Source organism: Lethenteron reissneri, chromosome 58, assembly GCF_015708825.2.
Source record: "Lethenteron reissneri isolate LAM-NWPU_2019-01 chromosome 58, ASM1570882v1, whole genome shotgun sequence".
NCBI lineage: Eukaryota > Metazoa > Chordata > Hyperoartia > Petromyzontiformes > Petromyzontidae > Lethenteron > Lethenteron reissneri.
In genome coordinates this window covers 6,782,694-6,801,257 of record NC_083836.1, presented here as the reverse complement: position 1 = coordinate 6,801,257, position 18,564 = coordinate 6,782,694, and the positions used below count along the sequence as shown (strand labels likewise).

At 44.3% G+C, this 18,564-nt stretch overlaps 1 protein-coding gene across 2 annotated transcripts in view; it reads right to left on the bottom strand.

The window, feature by feature from the left end:
- The window catches only part of LOC133357558 (sucrase-isomaltase, intestinal-like), a 341,356-nt gene extending 323,008 nt beyond the window's left edge, over positions 1-18,348 (bottom strand). Inside the window, exons 1-2 of one of the 2 annotated variants that reach the window (XM_061575541.1) lie at positions 18,245-18,348; positions 6,995-7,125 (exon numbers count right to left, since the gene is read on the bottom strand). In XM_061575541.1, coding sequence (XP_061431525.1) covers positions 6,995-7,100 — 106 coding nt within the window. In that variant the 5' untranslated portion in view covers positions 7,101-7,125; positions 18,245-18,348. Of the gene's footprint in view, positions 1-6,994; positions 7,129-18,244 lie in introns of both variants that reach the window. The other variant, XM_061575542.1, reaches the window with a different exon arrangement.
- Between the last annotated feature and the right edge of the window lie 216 nt (positions 18,349-18,564).

Below are 18,564 nucleotides of genomic sequence, written 5' to 3'. Positions count from 1 at the left end.
TTTGCTGCCTAAAATATAAAAAAATTCACTAACACATGAGATGGACTTTTTAATATTTTTTACAATAATGTCTAATACTGTATTGTATTACATTGCTCTTTTTTTATTCTTTTTTTACCTTTTATAATGTATGTAATGACAGAGATTAGGGATTTATTAAGTACAACCATGACCACAAAAATATGAACATAAATATATGTATTGTTGTGTAAAGGCAAATCCAGATATTGTGGCCAAGGTTTAGCAAATTTGTCTTTTTATTTACATAGCATAGAATAAAAAATATATGTTGTTTATAGCAAAATATATGGGGTGGGACAAAAATTATTATATTATTTATTATTTTGAACATATTTGAATATTGGGAGGATGTGTCCTCCCTAATAAATATTATAATTACGGCCTTGCTATTACATATGGTGATGCAGTGGTTTAAGATAAATGTATTTAAACACAGGCAATAGTAGATTATCATAAAATATGATATGTTAGCCAGCTATTGTTTTCCCGACAATAGACGGTACTCATCTTAAGCTGTCAGGCAACAGAATATAATAGGAACACGTAAAATCTTCCCAAAAAATTTGGTTGGGCAGTTTCACACTAAATGTCATAATAACTAGTCACCATTGTATTTCAGCACCCACCCCAGTTTGTGCCAGTTTCTCATCCATCTAAAGGAAGCAACAATGATTCTAGATTTGAAGCTTTCGTGACGGCAAGGATTCATATTCTTAGGTTTTTTTCGGTAAAGTCACGTAGGTAAAAAATTAAAATTAATAAAAGTAAAATAAAAATAAAATAAAAATCACGACGTTTCGGAGGCAACACAAGCTCCCGTCTTCAGGTGGAACCGTCACAGCATGCTTGCTGTATCAAGTAAAAAAAAAGAACTAAGAATATGAAGCAACAATGATCACCAATATCATCTCCATAAGTACGGTACTTGCAGAAGAACATAATTTCAAGATATTGTCCAATACAATGATAATCCTGCTGCAAGGTCAAGGCCACCATACCCTGCGGCACGTGATAGAAGGATAACTCTTCGATGATTTGTCAGAAAGAGAGCAAAAGAAATCAACACATTCGTCAGGAAACGTATAATATAGGTGAGGTTTCAGGAAGTGGCCCCTCTTCATAGCATATACAGGCTGCTCTCATATAACGCCGGGTGTTGTTTTCGTAACGCGAATTGGAAATCACGCGATGATGAATGTATTAGGGAACGCATTTTTTATAACGCGATTGAGTGAACAGAACTACGTCACGTGAGTAGAAATAAGCGATCGTACAGCTACCTTGATGTAGCATCATCGCACAAGGCGGGATGCTGCTGGATGCTTCAAGACGCTAGACACACACACCTCAGTCTATGTTCAGCCTGCGTGTGCATCTCACGTATTATCGCGGACTGTGCTTTAGCCTACATTATATTATGTATTATAACGCGATTTTTTCCATAATGCTGTGTTCTTCAGGGATGCAACTACCGCGTTATATGAGAACAGACTATACATAATTGATACTGCATTGGCAGTGGTGTACAAGCACAAACAGTACATAACGTATGTGCTCTGATGAAGGGCCATTGCCCGAAACGTTACCTATAATTTGCCCTTCTTTTGTTGCCAGTGTTATCGACGATTGCCTTGAGTTTATGTTGTTGGTATTTGTGCACCCCTGCCAGAGCAGCATCACCATCTCATTTGGCAGGCTTTTGCCTAGCCATTAAACAAAGACTGGTCACTGCATCATGCGCTTTCAGATGCGCTTCCGTGGCCGTCTGGAACGCTCTTCCTTCCAATATTACGAAGCCCCTGGAGCTATGCACTTTTGAATCTAGATTGAAACCCCATTTCTTTTAAACTGCTTTTTTGGTTTCGATTGTTGCCCTTCCCCCACACCTCAGATTAGCACGCTTGGATATGTAAGGTACGAAAGAAGTTCAACATACATACATACACACAAAGACAAAGATCCCTCGTATAGCCTTAACAGACTGTTGGGGCAAATACTGTTAGCGAACACCAATGAACGCCCGCACAACACATGAGTAGGTGGGTGGCCAGCACCACGCCAGGCCGTTTTTGTCTCCCTCGTGGTGATGTTTACACACCGCCCCATGTACTAAATTGAGGCCGAGTCTACCTAGGGGAGTGCCAGGACCGGTTCAGATGATCGTCGTTGGTGGTGGCCGTGAGCGGGATTCAATATCGGGTCATCGGATCCGTAGCGCATCGCGCTAACCACCAAACCACCGCTCCCCATAAATGTGTAGTGACATAGGGGAAGTCACTGTATGGTGCCGGCCCGAGAGGGCCGTGGCGTGCGATGTCCCTACGTCGCGGACAACACCAGGTGCGTTGCTGTCTGAGGCCGGCTATAGCACAGCACGGCGTGCGATGCACCGTCATTGCGTACACCCCGTAGGCGGGTGTAGTACCAGCCCTAGCCGGGGCTTGGTGAGCGCTGGGATAGCGCAGGCACCACGCATCACGTGTCGTGCGGGCTCCCACCAGGGGGAGTGGGAGAGTGTCAGTCCAGGGGCAGGGTTGCCCTGGGCGATGGCACTCTGGTTGACCCCTAGGACACGTGATCTGGAGTGTCCACAGAGAGGTTCCCAGGTGGGGGGGGGGGGGCTAGGGAGTGATCACGTGTCCGGGGAGAGCTCTCGAGAGGGATCGAGAGGGAGCTCGAACGCTCGAGAAGGCGGGTGGGGCCGAGGGCGGAGCAGGCCCCGACCCAGGGGCGATATAAGGTGGGTCCCTGGGGGGACTGGGGTTCTTTGTTCTACAAGCTGGAAGCTCCACGTCTACAAGCTGGTATCTCTACGAGGCATCAACACGTGGCCGGGGACCCAAGTGAGGGTCTGACCCTTCGTAGCTGTAACTCCTACGTATAGAGGAGTTAGCTGGGTGGTCACCACCCTTGGCTGTATCTGGTGAAGGAGCAGTTACCTCTTTGTGTTAACGGATTGATGTTACAATAAAAGTGTTGCCTCTAAATAACAACGTCAGCGACTCAGTTGGACTCACTACACATGCCTACATACATACACACATACATTCACCTGTGGCAACTGGGCCGGTGGGGGAGCCACGGTGGTAACATGCTAACTACCTCGCCTGTATGTGTAATATACCATGCTCATTTAATAAATATGCTCTTTTTCTGGCAGATTATTTTTTTTACCAGGCCCAATTCGGCCTAGCTTGTAGCAGTGCTGGTTTTGACGTAACATATTTAACTTCTGAGATTGTGTCTAATTATGCTCACTGGTTTAATCAATTATGAAATACAGACTATATATACGTGGACAAATACATAGTCAAATAAAATAACTTTCGCAATTCTAAATTTTCCGATGGACGAAAACCTCTCCATGCCGTGGCAGTCATTCGCCTTTCTTCTCACATGCTCGTCAAATGGTGGTCAGGGATGCCACGATTGGGAGACATTAATTACCTAGCCTGGTATCCGGGAGGTCGTGAATTCGATCCCGATCCTGATGCCCGCTGAATATTTTAAGTTTGTGTGTCTCCCTCCCCGTGGTCACGTGGATTTTTGTCCGCGTCCTCCGGTTTTTCCCACCACATTTGAAATCGACATCACGCATTCAGAGTATCTGGCTGCTGTACATTTCCACGCGACAAGCGACGCCAATTTGTTGAGCTATCATTGGTGGCCTCAGGTCGCTTCTGAAAAATGAGCTACAGTATACATCGCAGTGTGCTTTACCTGGTACAATAGAAATGGTAAATATACATCGTACTTTATATGAGTGTGTGAAACACCTCCTGAGATGATCACGTTCGTAAAAAGCAGAGGGTCTGGACGAATGATAAAAGTGGATGAGGTGAAGTTCCGCCCTGTATAATACGGTTTGAGGGCACTTCACGTGGCCATAAAGTGCACATAGCCTGGCCTTAAGTGCCGTGATGACGTCATCACCACTTGGTGGCGAATGGCGGTTGCTGTTGTTGTTGGACAGGTAAACTGTTCCCAAGTTTGGCTTTATTGAAACTGGAGGGTGGGGCATGAACTTGCATTGAGACTTTTGCATTTTAGACTCTGGTCAAGGGAGGTAATTCTAGAAGTTTAGCTCAAATACAGATAATGGAACTTTATTGCATGGCAAAGTATCTGGCTGTTGTGGTTGGCAGGACCAAAATAACCTATTCAATATACGTAATGGTACCTCTGATTAAAATGAGGTTGTGCATGCTGTATCCATGGATGTTATCTTAATTAAAATGTGTCAGTCTTTGAAAACAGCTTTATAGATGTACAGCACTGTATATATATATAAAAGTCTACGCACAACCAGTGCCGCATCGAACGCACCGAGAATTCGCACCAATGCTTGCATTTACATCTCCAAAGTGAAACCGTGTCAATTCGGTTTTATTCTACAAGGGGCATATTCTACCCTTACATTTGGCAATATGTTTTCTGTTCACGAGCTAAATGCCAATGTCGGGGTCTGTTAGCCACGACTGGAGGTCTTCAGCTGAGACGATGTACAGCTTTGCTATTCATCCGTTCAAGGAGCGCAGACGTTACATGCTCAATGACACTGCCGTTTACGGAAACAAACAAAATATACAATAGGCCACATTGGGCAGTGCTATGAAGAAGGGCTCCAGTATTCTTGACGAATGCGTTTTGGTTTTTTTTGTAGAGCACATTGGTTATTCCGGGGCCAATGGGAGACAGCTACCGCTATGTTCGCGGTGCCACAACAGCGCTCTCGTTCTTGCACGCCTTGTCAATCGTTATCCACGAGCCACGGTCAACCCTTGCGCGATGTCTCGCTGCCAACGCACATTGCTTGCGCAACAACTCCCCGTGCAGTGACTCGCTTATCTGCGACGTGACTCATGGGGGACCGTAGCCCAGCGGGCACGCCCTTAGGGTCAATGCGAGGCCAATGTAACATATTTTTTTTCGTCAACACACGTTCGCCATTACCTTGGGTCAATGCACGTTTACCATAACGTTGGGTCAACGAGAGGACACAATTGCAGCATGGAAGTGCATTGATGCAGCACCGATTTCAAGCCCACTTAACTGAACAACTCCACTCTCCTTTCACTCGGCCCATGTTTAGCTCACCTCACCATGGTCATCACCAACCTTTCACCGCTCACTGTCTCACGCTCTTGCCCAGCTTTTCCACTCGGCTGACTTGTCTGTCATGTCAATTTCAACACGTCGGATTTTTGCCGACCAATATTATTCATGAAAACAAGGTATTTGGGTTAGATCACTTCTTTGTTTTATTATTCACACATTAATATTTGTGTGATCTAACCCAATAGCCTTCATTTTGAATTGAAATTGTTGATTGTTGTAGAACCCTGATAAACCAGTGTATACATGTGTGACTAAAACCCGATCTCGGACCCAGGATCTCAACTGTGCCATCTCAGAGGTCTGACTCCTGAACCAATGCGTCAACTGTAGCCTTAAAATGTTATTTTAAAAAAACATACGTAGTTTAATTACCAGGGGACAAATTGTCTTTGCAGGGCAACATGGACATCTCCTAACTTCATCACACACCTTGTAGGGACTGAGTCTTTGAGCTGCAGTGAACCAATGGTTATGTCGATTAGATGTCTGACATTGCTGTTGTTCACAATTGCACCGAATAAAACATGTAAATAGAAAGTTGTAACACCTACACTCAAACTTAGGCTGTTCAAAATACTGCAGGGATGGTTCTGTTACATCACCTTCCAAATGGTTTTGTCAATTCGTGACCAATACTGCCTGAAGCTAATAATTGTCCATCCGTTTTCTTTCCCCCCGCATCACCCCCCCAAATATATTAATAGTGTCAGGTTATGAGATGATGACATTTCCATTCGGAAACTCTCGTGACCCTCGCTGTGTTGGAGGATAGAGGACAGTCCTCTTTGTGACATAGCTGCCATCGTTCGAAATCTGGAAGTTATTCCTGGTGTGTGAAAATGTACCCGTGTCAGTTACTTTCAGGCAAAGTCAATGCATTTGCATTGTTGTTTTCCCCTCATCCGGTTGGTTAATTATTCCTTTTTCCATAATATGGCCCAGTTTCTGTACGTAATAGATGGCGACCCTAAATTAAGGCAACTCAGAAATGAGTCTAACACGTAGGCTTTCGCGACCAATATCATTCATAATAGAGTTTTTTTGGGTTAGATCGCGTAAATATGTAAATGTGTCGTTAAAACCCACCACTACCCGACACAGCCGACTAGTAAGGGTTGTCACGTAAACAGAATTGCCATGTTCTGTTTAATTTGTTATGCAATTAGAATTTTTTTTTTTTATGTAAGCTTCGAATGGAATGCTATTTTTATACAAGAATACTGAAGCAAAGAGAACAGCTCTTGTCACTTATGACAAGCCTTGGAAGTGTTTGATCCATGCCCTGTACATTGTGTGCGAATGCACGTACAAAGTGCCGGGCGAGTATAACACACGGTGAGCTGGATCAGTGTCGGAGTACAGGTAATGTCGGTCAGTCAACCTGCACCACCTGGGTCTGTCCCATTACGTCTGGCGAGCAGCGAGCCTTTGACACCTCCTCACGTCGTGTGTGGGGGTGCGTCTCAACCGTGGTGGCTGGACAGCCCCTGCCGTGACCATGCAATCTCAACCCAGGTCACAGCGCCGCGGTGCGAAGCAGCATCGGGGGAGGTCGCCCAATTCCCTGGCCGCAGGAAACCGTGAAGGTTATCCCTATGAGGGCTTTCGGGTAAAAACCGGCCGGCCAGGTGACCTCCCCTCAGAGCTCTATGGTGGGGGAAATGCGTGAGGGTGTGTTTATGTGGGGGGTGGTGAGGGGGAAGCGGGGTCGGTCCCGTCGCTTGCTGGTGGCGAGGTCGTAGATGGGGCGCCCGCCGAGCGGCTTCGCGGCGGTGGCATCACACGTGCACCGCTACGGCGACGCCTTCGTCACGTGGCGGCGAAGAGTCGCCATCGCGAGCGCACGGTTCCTCACCCGGCTGTTGAACGAACATCACCACGATGAGCGCCACGGCGGCCACCATGAAGAGGATGCTGATCGTGATGAGAATGACCTCGAGGCCGCTGAAGCGTCGCCCCATGGTGACTGCTCTGCAGGATCACCTGCTGCTGCAACCAAACAGATCGCAGGGCGCACGGCACACGCGGGTTGTCACATAGCAGCACGGGCACTTCTGTCCGCCTGCATCGCTGCGATGACGCCGACGTTCGCAATGAATAGTCAGCGATCCGTGGATCGTCGATGACGGCCCGTGGAGTAGAGTTGTCACGGTCTTTCTTCCCACGCAGTCAGACGCATACGCAGTGAATATGTTTGGCAAGACACCGCTGTGCAGTGGGGTTTAAATTTCATATTTACTTCAACGGTAATCCCGTCGGGCAACACGGTGGTTCATGCAGAGCCACTGGCGGTACAAGTGGTTAACGCGCTGCAATCTGAACCCAGTGAACTGAGTTCAATTTTCGGCTCACATCAGTGGCAAGTGAAAGCAGAACAGGTGGTGGTTCTCCCAGCCCTGTGACCAACCTGAACGAAACTAAATCTCAACTATTTAGTTTAATTTCACCAGGTAAGGCCCACTGAGCTATGTAGCTCTTCTTCAGAAGCCACCTGACCACATATGAAAGCTCAACGAAGTGGCTTATCACGTGGAAATGTATAGCAGCCGAAAACTCTAAACGCATGCTGATTATAAATGTGGAGGGGGAAACCGGAGGACACGGAGAAAAATCCATGCGACCACAGGGACAGCATGCAAATGTAGTGGTGTTAACTACTCGCTGTTCGCAAACTGTGACAGCAGATCGTAAACAAGGTTTTCCCACTCAATCAAACGGTCAGGGTCAAATGGGGTGAGGTAGGATCCAAACTCAGATTGGGAAGGACCAATCAGAGGGTCTTACAAGGTGGCCGGGATTGGACAACCCGGCCACGAACAGGTATAAAAGCCAGAGCGCTGAGAGCTCTGAAGAGGTTCTGCTACACGAAGACCCAAGTCGGCCGAAGACGTCTAGGACCCTGGACCAAGCCCTCCAGCCCTTATCAGGGCTAGGGCTCAGAGTAACCAGTGGTCGGGGAGAGATCCCCTAGGTCCAGCCAGAGGATGCTGGGAGAGCAGGGAGATTAGATAGCCTGCAAGGTCTGGAGGCTTGTACCTTCTGAGGGTAACGGGTGAGGGGACCATATACCCCTTAGTGTGATAGGGACTGTGTATTAAGATAATCAACAGTGTGTGCCATAAAGAAGTGTAGGAGTCCGTCCTTAAAACACTACACAAACACCAAATGTATAGCAGGTGTCAGATTCGATATCGAACCCATGATCTCCTGTAGAGCATGCGAGGTAGTTTGCATCTGGCCATCATGGCACCACTGACCACCATGTGACCAGCGTGTGAGGAAAAAAATCGCAATGGCCGCCACGGCATGGAGAGGCTTTCGTTCATCGTTGAATTTATAATGGCTGAAGTTATTTAATTTGACTATGTATTTTTACATGTATATATAGTCTTCATTTCATAATTGAGCCAACCAGTGAGCACAATCAGACAAATGTGAGAAGTTAAATATGTTATGTCAAAACCAACACTATTGAAATCTAGGCGAGGCTAGGCCTGAAAAAAAAACACGTCATAAAGAAAGCATGTTTATTAAATGAGAAGAGTATCTTATGCATACATACAGCTCCTGGCACATGTGAGCTAATTACACAGCAGGAAAGCAAACCAGGTCTCACGTGGTGGAGCGCTTTCACATTGATCCAGCCCATGGGCCTGCTGTGTTTGTGGTTGCACGTCTAGCTTTTCAGGCGGCCGTGGAAAGCAATTCAAAATTTCCCATGAATCCATAACAACGTTTGCTCGTTTCTAATGCTTCGTTGGTATTGAGATCTCATTGACATTAAGTGTTGCACATAACACGTGTTCATGCATATGGAGTGTTCAAAAAATGCATATGTCCACGTTGGGGATGAGCTCCCGAATTTTTTGACGATGACAGAATTTGTTTTAAATCGGGTCTCTGTGTAAATTTTAGACGATTCGCAATAGGTTTGGATTGATTTGAAAATGCAATTAATGACATCACTGATACGGTATCACTTTCGTGATTGCCCCGCTAATAGTGCTGCCACACGACGTAATATTTATGACTCGTGACGTCACCTTTGCTAATTCTGAAAATCGAAAAATGTTAACATTTTCACAAACTATAACTATTTGAAGTCAAATTTTAACTTGGGCCTAAATAACTGATATCTGAAAAAAAATCTGAAACTCATCTTGAATCAATGTGTATATACATATGGACAATACTGTAAAAATTAAGTATACAAATGCGGTATAAATGTTCGCACATTACGCTGAAATCCCACCAACACAGGTTAAATGCCCAGCCATTCACATCACTGGTGGGTCCGAGTCATATCTGGAACTCTATCAGGCCTCCCCTGGTTCAAGCCTGCCTTCAATTGTTTGCCTGGTCCGGTGTGAGAGACAAAACGCTGTGCTAGACCTGACACGTGAATCAAATGACTTACAGGCAAATAGTGAATATCTTTATGACATTCGCACTGAGAACAATTACAAGTAATCCGAAATGTAATAATCACTGACTTATAGTTGTGGGTGGCTGGATGCCTCGCGGGGGATTTGTGTTATATCAGTACCCTGAGTCTCCGCTCATCATGTGTGGGAAATGTTCTGCACCTTGGGGTTTTATCTTTTTTTGGGTGTGTGTGTGTGATTTTTTTACGTGCGGATTATTAACAATTAGTTTGGAAGCTTTGTCTTCGTATTTATTTTTCCCATTTTTTTTTGTTCCATACATTCTCCGCGAGATTTCGGACGCTGCCATTATGTAACGGTGAGCACACCGAAATCACACAACCAATACGTCGGCCGGTTGGATCTCCCTAAGCTCAGCTGTTGAATCAATGGGGCAAGTTTCTTAAATTACCCTTGGCTTTTGTCCACCCGGCATTATATAAGGGGAACGCCGCAGTTAGTCGATCGGCAGGTCGCGTGTCGTGGAGTAAAGCTTGGGTACTCGCTCCAGCGGAGGCCCCATCTGCCAGCAGTCGTGTGTGCAGGAAATTGCAGGGCCGCTCCTCTAGCTTTTACATCCTTTGTTTGTGCCCAGGTGTCCCCTTGTGCAGGAATATGTTGGCCAAATGGGCTCTCTCAACTGATTACAAAGTTCAGGTACGTACATGTGTTAATAGGCGTTCATTAACCTCATTTGCCCCTTGAGTCCATTAGACTAAATAGGGTGCCTCTTTGCGTACAATCGCAGGACACGAGCTTGGAGTGCGTATTTATGTGTGCGCTTGCATATATTAACAACGAATGATGATGAACACTAATCAGACGCATAAACGTGTCTCGGTTTAATAACGACCGTGCAGATAACTCAAGGGTCCTTTTTTTTTCTCTCTTCACCTCATAGCCCGGGACACGCTTAACGTGATTTCCTCCGCTGTGTTTCGGGAGAGGCCGTGGCGGCCATGGCTTGGGAAGAATACCGAGCCAAAAAAAAAAAGTCGCTCCTCGTAATTCCCAGTGACATGTCACCCTGGCAATCCAATCACGTGACCGCACGGGGTGACATCCCTCTCAGGCCGAACAGTCCCCGGTGAGTATTATTTTACATCGTCTTGCAAAGTATGCTGAGCAGTTCGCAAGGCTCTGGTACGCACGGTTGGCGATGTCAGATGTGAAAGAAGTTCAGCATACATACAACCGTTAAACTACTATTTATTTTATTTTACCAGGTAAACCCCAGTGAGCTAGAAAACTATTTTCAGATGCCACCTGGCGACAAATGATAGCTCAACAAAGTGGCTTATCACGTGGAAATGTATAGAAGCATCTCGTTTTGGAGTCTTTCCAAGGGCACTGGGGGCTTATGTAATGTCATAGCTGCAAATAATATCTGTTTACTGGCTTCAAAGTCCTCTGGGCCTTTGGCCTGACTGATACTGATACTATAAATGCTGCTGATGCGTCCACACCACTCTTTAAACGCTCGGACACCTCGGGTGACCCAGAAATAACGAGAGTGCCTCTCAATATATAAAATCATATGCAAGCAAAAACTCTGTCCATAATACTTTTTAATAGTGAAATTGGATATATAATGCAGGACCTTCTTGAACAAGTAAACCTGAAACTCAGGGAGGGTTTTCATGTGCAGCAACAACAACTGCCATTCGCCACTAAGTGGCGGTGAGGTCACCATGCTGCTTGTGCCAGGCTATGTGCCCTTTAAGGCCACGCGAAGTGTTAAAAGCGCGCTTGCAAGAGGGTACAGGACAGACCCAGGTGCCATGGGTTGACTGACTGAGATGACTGGCCGATGCACCACCTGTGCCCCCTACTGTGCCAACTTGCTGTGTATTAGCCGCCCGGCGCTCTGCTCGTTGTTATGAGCGTCGATCCTCTTGCCCTCCATTGCTGCTGGAGGGCGATTGCCTCCCACTGCCCAGAAGCATCCTTTACGTCCGATCTTAATACTGCTGGTACCAGTTATTGGCAAATCGACTCAGCTCCATTTCCTCTCGAACCACGTAATTCCATCTCTTCTCTCACCCCACGTGACCTGCTGATTAAACTAACTGTGGTGTAACCATTTAACACTGCTGGGTTAACAGAGGTTGGTAGTAGGTTTAATTTTTATTTTTACATCGTTTCAACTGCTGCACTGGGTGATGGAATCGGTGTGATAACCATTACAGTGTCCCCAATTATACTGTAACCGTAATTATATGGAATTAATCACGTGTAGCACCCTTCAATTTATAACATAATCACTGCCCACCGAAATGCATTGATTGGCCAAAAAAAAAGTACGCGTACATTTTAATTCTGCTCATGAGATAAGCTTTTCGCGAACGACACACTTTTTTACCTATCCTGTAAGTTTCCGTTCAACTTAATTTCGTGAATTCAAACTATGAATTAGAAACCTGCCACACTATATGAACGAACTTGTGTGTGAAATGTAATTAGCATACTTTCCAGTGCCATGCCAATGAATAATGCATGACAAGAGTGAGGGACTTTCGGTGCCATTTTGATAATTTCAGATTGGCACGAAGCTCTGTCTCCATAAATTCTCAATATTAGGAGGCACACGCAAACAAATGAGGGAAGCATTTTTTATATTTATTTCGTACTGAGTTTGGGCAACAAAAGTATGACCGCTACAAGTACAGAGTGATTAAATGAGCTTGTGTGTGGAGCAGTGGTTCTTAACCTTCACCCCTTTGTTTCTCAATCGTTAACAAACAAATGTTGAATGTTAATACGTAGGTTTGATGAAACAAAGTCGTTGTACTTACATACCCGTGCTCGATTTGTGTTTTAATGATTTACCGTCGAAAAAAATTCGACCGTGTTTCGCACCCCCAGAAAGGGCATCTCGCACCGCCAGGGAATGCGTACACTCCAGGTTAAGAACCACTGGTGAAGAGGCTACGTGGATTGCTGCATTGCAGGATGGTGAGGAGTGACAATCTGGCTGCTGCCATGCGAGTGTGGAATATCCACGACTTCCTCGAGAATTTTAGTGGAATGACATTTTTTTCCTGATAGTGACTGATTAAACGCATGAGTGATTGGGTTAATAACATAAACAAAAAAACCACTGCAGTTTTGCAATAAACGGTTAACGATGCCGTTTTGACCTGGTTTGGCCTGTGGCATCGGCCATGAAACTGCAAATACAGATGATGCCAGGGTAAAGAATTACGAATTAAATTGTCATTTCAGATAAATGCCATAATTGGTTGGAGGGAAAAAAACCCTTTAAAAGCTCAGCTGGATGGCAGCTACGGGTCAAATTGCAGATCTTGCAAGAATATGGGCAAGCATATTTTTAGCGAAAAATGTATCTGCAAACCGATAATGTAGGTTTCAGACATTCTATCAGATTACATTTTTCCTCAGAATTTTTCTTTGTTTTTTAATAGTAATTAAATTGTCTTCAATGATTAATGTTCTAAGATGTCATGTGAAAATGTAACCCAAAGATCATTAATGCGATAAAAAGGATGGCATATGTAAAAAGGAAAAAGAACATTAATTTTACAAAGAATGAAAAGTGAAAATATCCCCAGGATAGTCATATGATTATAGGGCCAAGTTCTGTTAGTTAGTGCCAATCAAAATCAGCAAGACACATAGCCAACACCCACGCACCTGACCATGAATTTCTCCCCAGTGCTAAAGTCGACTCACTGCAGACGATAATAAATTTGCATTCCGTTATGTGTACACACATACATTATTATGATGATGTGTACACATACACACAGATAAAATACAGTATTCTACAAAGATCCCCCGTATAGCCTTAACAGGCTGTTGGGGCAAGTGCTGTAAGCAAGCGAGCACCTATGAAGGTCGGCACAGCACACGATGGGGTGGATGGCCAACACCATACCCGGCCCCCTTTGTCTCCCCAGTTGCAATGTTTACACACCGCACTCGGTACTAATTTGAGGCTGTGTCGACCTAGGGGAGACCCAGGACCGGTTCAGATAATCATCACTAGTGCTGGCCATGAGCGGGAATCGTACTCGGGTCGCCGGGTTCGTAGTGCGGCGTGCTGACCGCTACACTACCGCTTTCCACATATATGTGTGTATATATACACACATACAGAGCAATGTTCCTGACAAAACAACTTTTTATTTTATTTTGTACGGTGCAGCTTAATGCAATTGCCATGAAACGACAGTTTTTAGTGTTAGCAACAAAACTCACATCAAATGTGTAGCATAATGTTCAATGTGGCAACTACACCCGTGCCAAAGACGAACTCCAATGGTGAATCGTAATTTTCCTTCAATTATATTTAGATTTCTGTCGCAGAACATTTGCAAAACCATTATAAAATAAGTGACCTCATTTGCAAAGAGCTACACGGATACCGGAGAAGAGCTAGACATGAATGTGATGAAGGTATGCGTGAGCCGGTGGAATTTATATTGAGTGTGAAGGCCGTGCAACTGCACAGGCACGCAATGGTTACTTTATTTCATTCTTTGCGCGGTCCATGAGGGATTCTGAGACTGTTTCAGTTTTTTAAATCACCGTCTTAAAACTCGCCTATTTATACTGCAGCCTTTCCCCGTAACTTAAGATACCAACAAAAAAATGTTGTCCGATTGGATTACTTTTAGACTATGATTCGGTTTCATCCTCGTTCTTAATTGTATTCGAGTATAGTCATTGATATTGTTATTATACGCTTTCTATGTCGCTTAGATTTCATCTTAACCTGTGACTGTAGTTTTATGTTTATTTACATCGCTTTTGGGATTTTTCAATATGAAAGGCGCTATGTTAAATAGAGGTTATTATTATTGTACTTTGCACCAATGCCCCATGCCAACCACACTGCACTGCTACATATGTGTGTAATGTACTTGTGAATCACAACGGTTTCTAGGGCAGTCTCTAAGCATGTGTCTCACACACCATTACCATTGCCCTCCACTGGCCGGCTTTAAACTCTACCACAGCCTTCTCCATTCAAATGCAAATGAAGTAATTACACGACACATTGCAGGATTCGGATGATTGGCAAGAGTGTAAATCCTGCACCGCGTGCAATAAAGTGTAATGAAGTTTCAGAAACCGCAACGCAATCTGGAGAAATGCATGCGAGTGCAAGAATGCTACAGCGTGCGTGTAAGATATACACACGGTGAACATCACGTATATTTTAATCATGGTTGCTTGCTGAGCACAGGCCCAAAGGCCCTAATATGCCAAACAGTCAATAACAAACAAAGCTATTGAAGATATGACAGATGTCATTCACGATTGGCTGAATTGAGCACAGTTCTTTTTTTAACAACTTGGGAAATGCGATGATGGGAAGGGATTCCAAAGTGGAGCAGTGCTAGGAAAGAGAACAGCCACTCTGGTAGACTGAGTCCTCATAAACTCGGCATTGAGCTGAAGACATGCATCATACCTATTGATCCTCATGAGTGAGCAATCACCCTTTGCGTTGAGTTATGCTCTCGTGGTGAAGGTAGTGTGACTGGCAACACTTGAATAAATCCAAAGATATTTAACCACTTATTAAATTCATTATCTATTATTAAAGCCCGGAGTTTTGGTTTATCCGTTTGTCCATCAACTAAAATGATAAGAGAGCATTTCAGAAGGCTTGAATAAAAAAAAAGGCATAGAAAGTGGACCCCTCCCCCACCAGATGTAATGGTAAAAAGTTGATCCAACAGGTGTTCAATAATTGTCGACCCCCCCCTCCCCCCCCCCAAAAAATATGTTTCAGGCATATATGTCCAGATACCCTACATACAATAGAGTCATTAGTCTTCTTGGTTCTTTCGGTAAAGTCACGTAGAATGGAAATAATAAAATATTAAAAATAAAACATAATAAAATAATTCTCACTGTGAGAATAATAAAATAATTCTCACTGTGAGAATAATGTTATTATGTTTTATTTTTTTATTTTATTATTCTCACAGTGAGAACTATTTTATTATATTTAATTTTTATTATTTTATTATTTCCATTCTACGTGACTTTACCGAAAGAACCAAGAAGATGAATCCCTGCAGTCACGAAAGCTTTAAATCGAGAGTCATTAGTATTCATATTCTTGGTTCTTTCGGGTAGTCACGGAGATAGAAAACAACAACTAAAAAATAAAAATGTTAAATAATTATTTTTGGGGGAAATAATCAAAGCAAAAAAAACGGGTGGCAGGAGGACATCAATGGGGGCGACGAGAAGCCCTCCGTAGGAGCTAGAATAAGGTGGCCGTGGGCTTTAGGCCGCCGATGCTCGAGCGTAATTAAATACGCGGACAGACACTTGTGCGAGTTGCAATGCAACCTCCGTTAATGGCCCAACTGTCAGAAGGTGCAAAAAAAAACTATCTCGCACTCGCTGTTAATAATTAATGCGATGTACGATTATGGCTTTTGTTTGCAGCCTTCAGCTCCAGTAACAACGCCTGCGCTGTGTCCCGTAGACAAGTGGAGCTATCAATCCAAGATAAACCCTCGTTATTGTACTACTACTAATAATAGTACGTTGGTCATGCACGACCTCGCATCCCAGGGAGAGCTTGACCTTTCAACCCCACTATCCATCGGTGACTGGAGGAGCGTGTTACTCTGCAGCGGTCTACAGGGCACCTGGGATGGCAGCAAACGCGAGGCTTCTTGCGTGTTTATGGCTGGTTATTGCCTCACTTGCACAACTCTGACATAACAGACACATACTCATGTGTCGGGTATGTCAGGAGTGCCACCCGGTGCCGAGATGTTAACTATCTCGCCTGGTATACAGTAGGTCCATAATCAACGTTTTTGGGTTTAGATCGCGTTATTTATAAATGTGTCGTAACCCTCCACCACCCGACACGGCCAATCAGTAAAAAAGTGTCACGTTGACAAAGGACAATTAGTTCACTGCTTTAGCCCACCGGTGTGTTTAAGCGTGAAACCACAACATTTACAATTTGAGTACGACGTTTCGCTGGTAATTGCATCCAGCATCATCGGGCAATTGCCCGATGATGCTAAAGCAGTGAACTAATTGTCCTTTGTCAACGTGACACATTTTTACTGATTGGCCGTGTCGGGTGGTGGAGGGTTACGACACATTTATAAATAACGCGATCTAAATCCAAAAACGTTGATTATGAATAATATTGGTCGCGAAAGCCTACGTGTTATACAGTAGGTCGTCGGTTCGAGCCTGACCCTGACGCCTGTATAGTTTGGAGTTTGCGTCTCTCTCCCTGTGGTCGCTTGGACTTTACTCCGGGTTCTCTGGGTTTTCCCTCTCCACTCTAGAAACATTAGTTTTGAGTATTTGGCTTCTGTAAATTTCCACGCAATAAGCCACTTCGTTTAACTATCATTTGTGGCAGGGTCGCTTCTGAAAAAGAGCGAAATATCTCAGTGAGGCTTACCTGTAAAAATACAAATAGTTGAGTTTTAATACTCATGCAACGTTTGCCAGCTATAGATAGCACAAAAGAAAAAAACAAGTCCTCAACCACATTCATCATCGACACTTCACTATAACGTAGGCCTATACGGCAAGGCCTATACATTATATATACACACGGCAGTGCGTGTGCTGCGCGCGTGAGCAAGTCCCGTGTGCGTGCTACACGGGTGGCTTAGGTCCACACACAGACACCACCATTCTCCCCATCATAATCATAATCTTTATTTATCCTGGAGAAATCCGATGAGCTGCAAAGCTCTTTTTTTTACAAATGTCCAGTCGGGGTGGGTAAAAAAAAAACAATGTAAAAAAACGATTGGAGTGCAAAGTAAAGTAAAGGTAAACAAATTACAAAAAAATATACAAATTAAACTAAAACATTTTTTTTTATCTTGCCAGGTAAAACCAAAATGAGGTATTAACTTATCTTTCAGAAGCGAACCTGACCATAAACGCTAGCTCAACGAAGTGGCTTATCATAAAAAAATATACCGATAGGAGCGAAAATCATAGGAAAGGTAATCAAGAGCTCGCGAACAAAACTGCACCTCCAGCCTTTGAAGGGGAGGGGAAGTTCTCCTCGTCTTTCGGTTAAAATAAAGAACGAAAAAAAGCTGAAAGGAAAACAGATATTGAATCAAACGTGCAATTAAACCAATGCTGTATACCCCACTGGCAATTAGACGGCGCAGCAGAAATTGTGTTCTTGCCAGTTCTGGCAAATCACAATTGATTTACTTATGTGCGAAACTGCATGTGCATCAGATCCACGCCAAGGAAGACAATCGGAACTCGATGTTCCTTTGAACATGAGCACAAAAGGCCGATTAGCATACACGGTGGTTGTAAACTGTGTACATGCACCTAAACATCTATACTCGTATAGTGTAGTCGATATGAGTACACTAACAAACGTGGGAGTTGTCTCCAATGACTTAGTTTTATTTCACATGTAATACACGTCTTCGTGAGTAGCAGCAGCCTTCTGTGGAATATTTTCGAGACTCGGTTATGCAGTCCTGAATAAATACTTTACATCACTATCAGAACAAATAACAACAATTCAACACATTTGTCAATAACGCTCCCTAAAAGTGAAAACACAGAAAAACACTACTATATATAATAGGCAATGGCCCTTCAAATCGCCCTTCTTTGTAGCAGAACAGAATGGCCTGCCGATAATGATATTTGCGCATTGCAGCAACGCAAGGTCTTACCGTGTGGACGAGTGCAAATCTGATCGCCTCGAGAAGGGGGCAAAGTGTGAGGAGCCACTAGATTGCTGGCCGGGCTGTCTTTTTGCCCGTGTGTGCTGTTCATTATAAGCCCAGGGATTTTGCATAATGCTTAACCCAGACGATCGCAAAGCAGCCAATGGAAAGAGCAACTGACAATCACCTCTGTACATGCCATGAATACTTAGGCAAATAGGTGGGTAGGTCAGAGCGTATGGAAGCAGGAAGATAGGCAGTAGGGGAAGGTAGGTAGCGATATGTTAAATGTCTCACCTGATATACTGGAGGGCGCGGGTTCGATC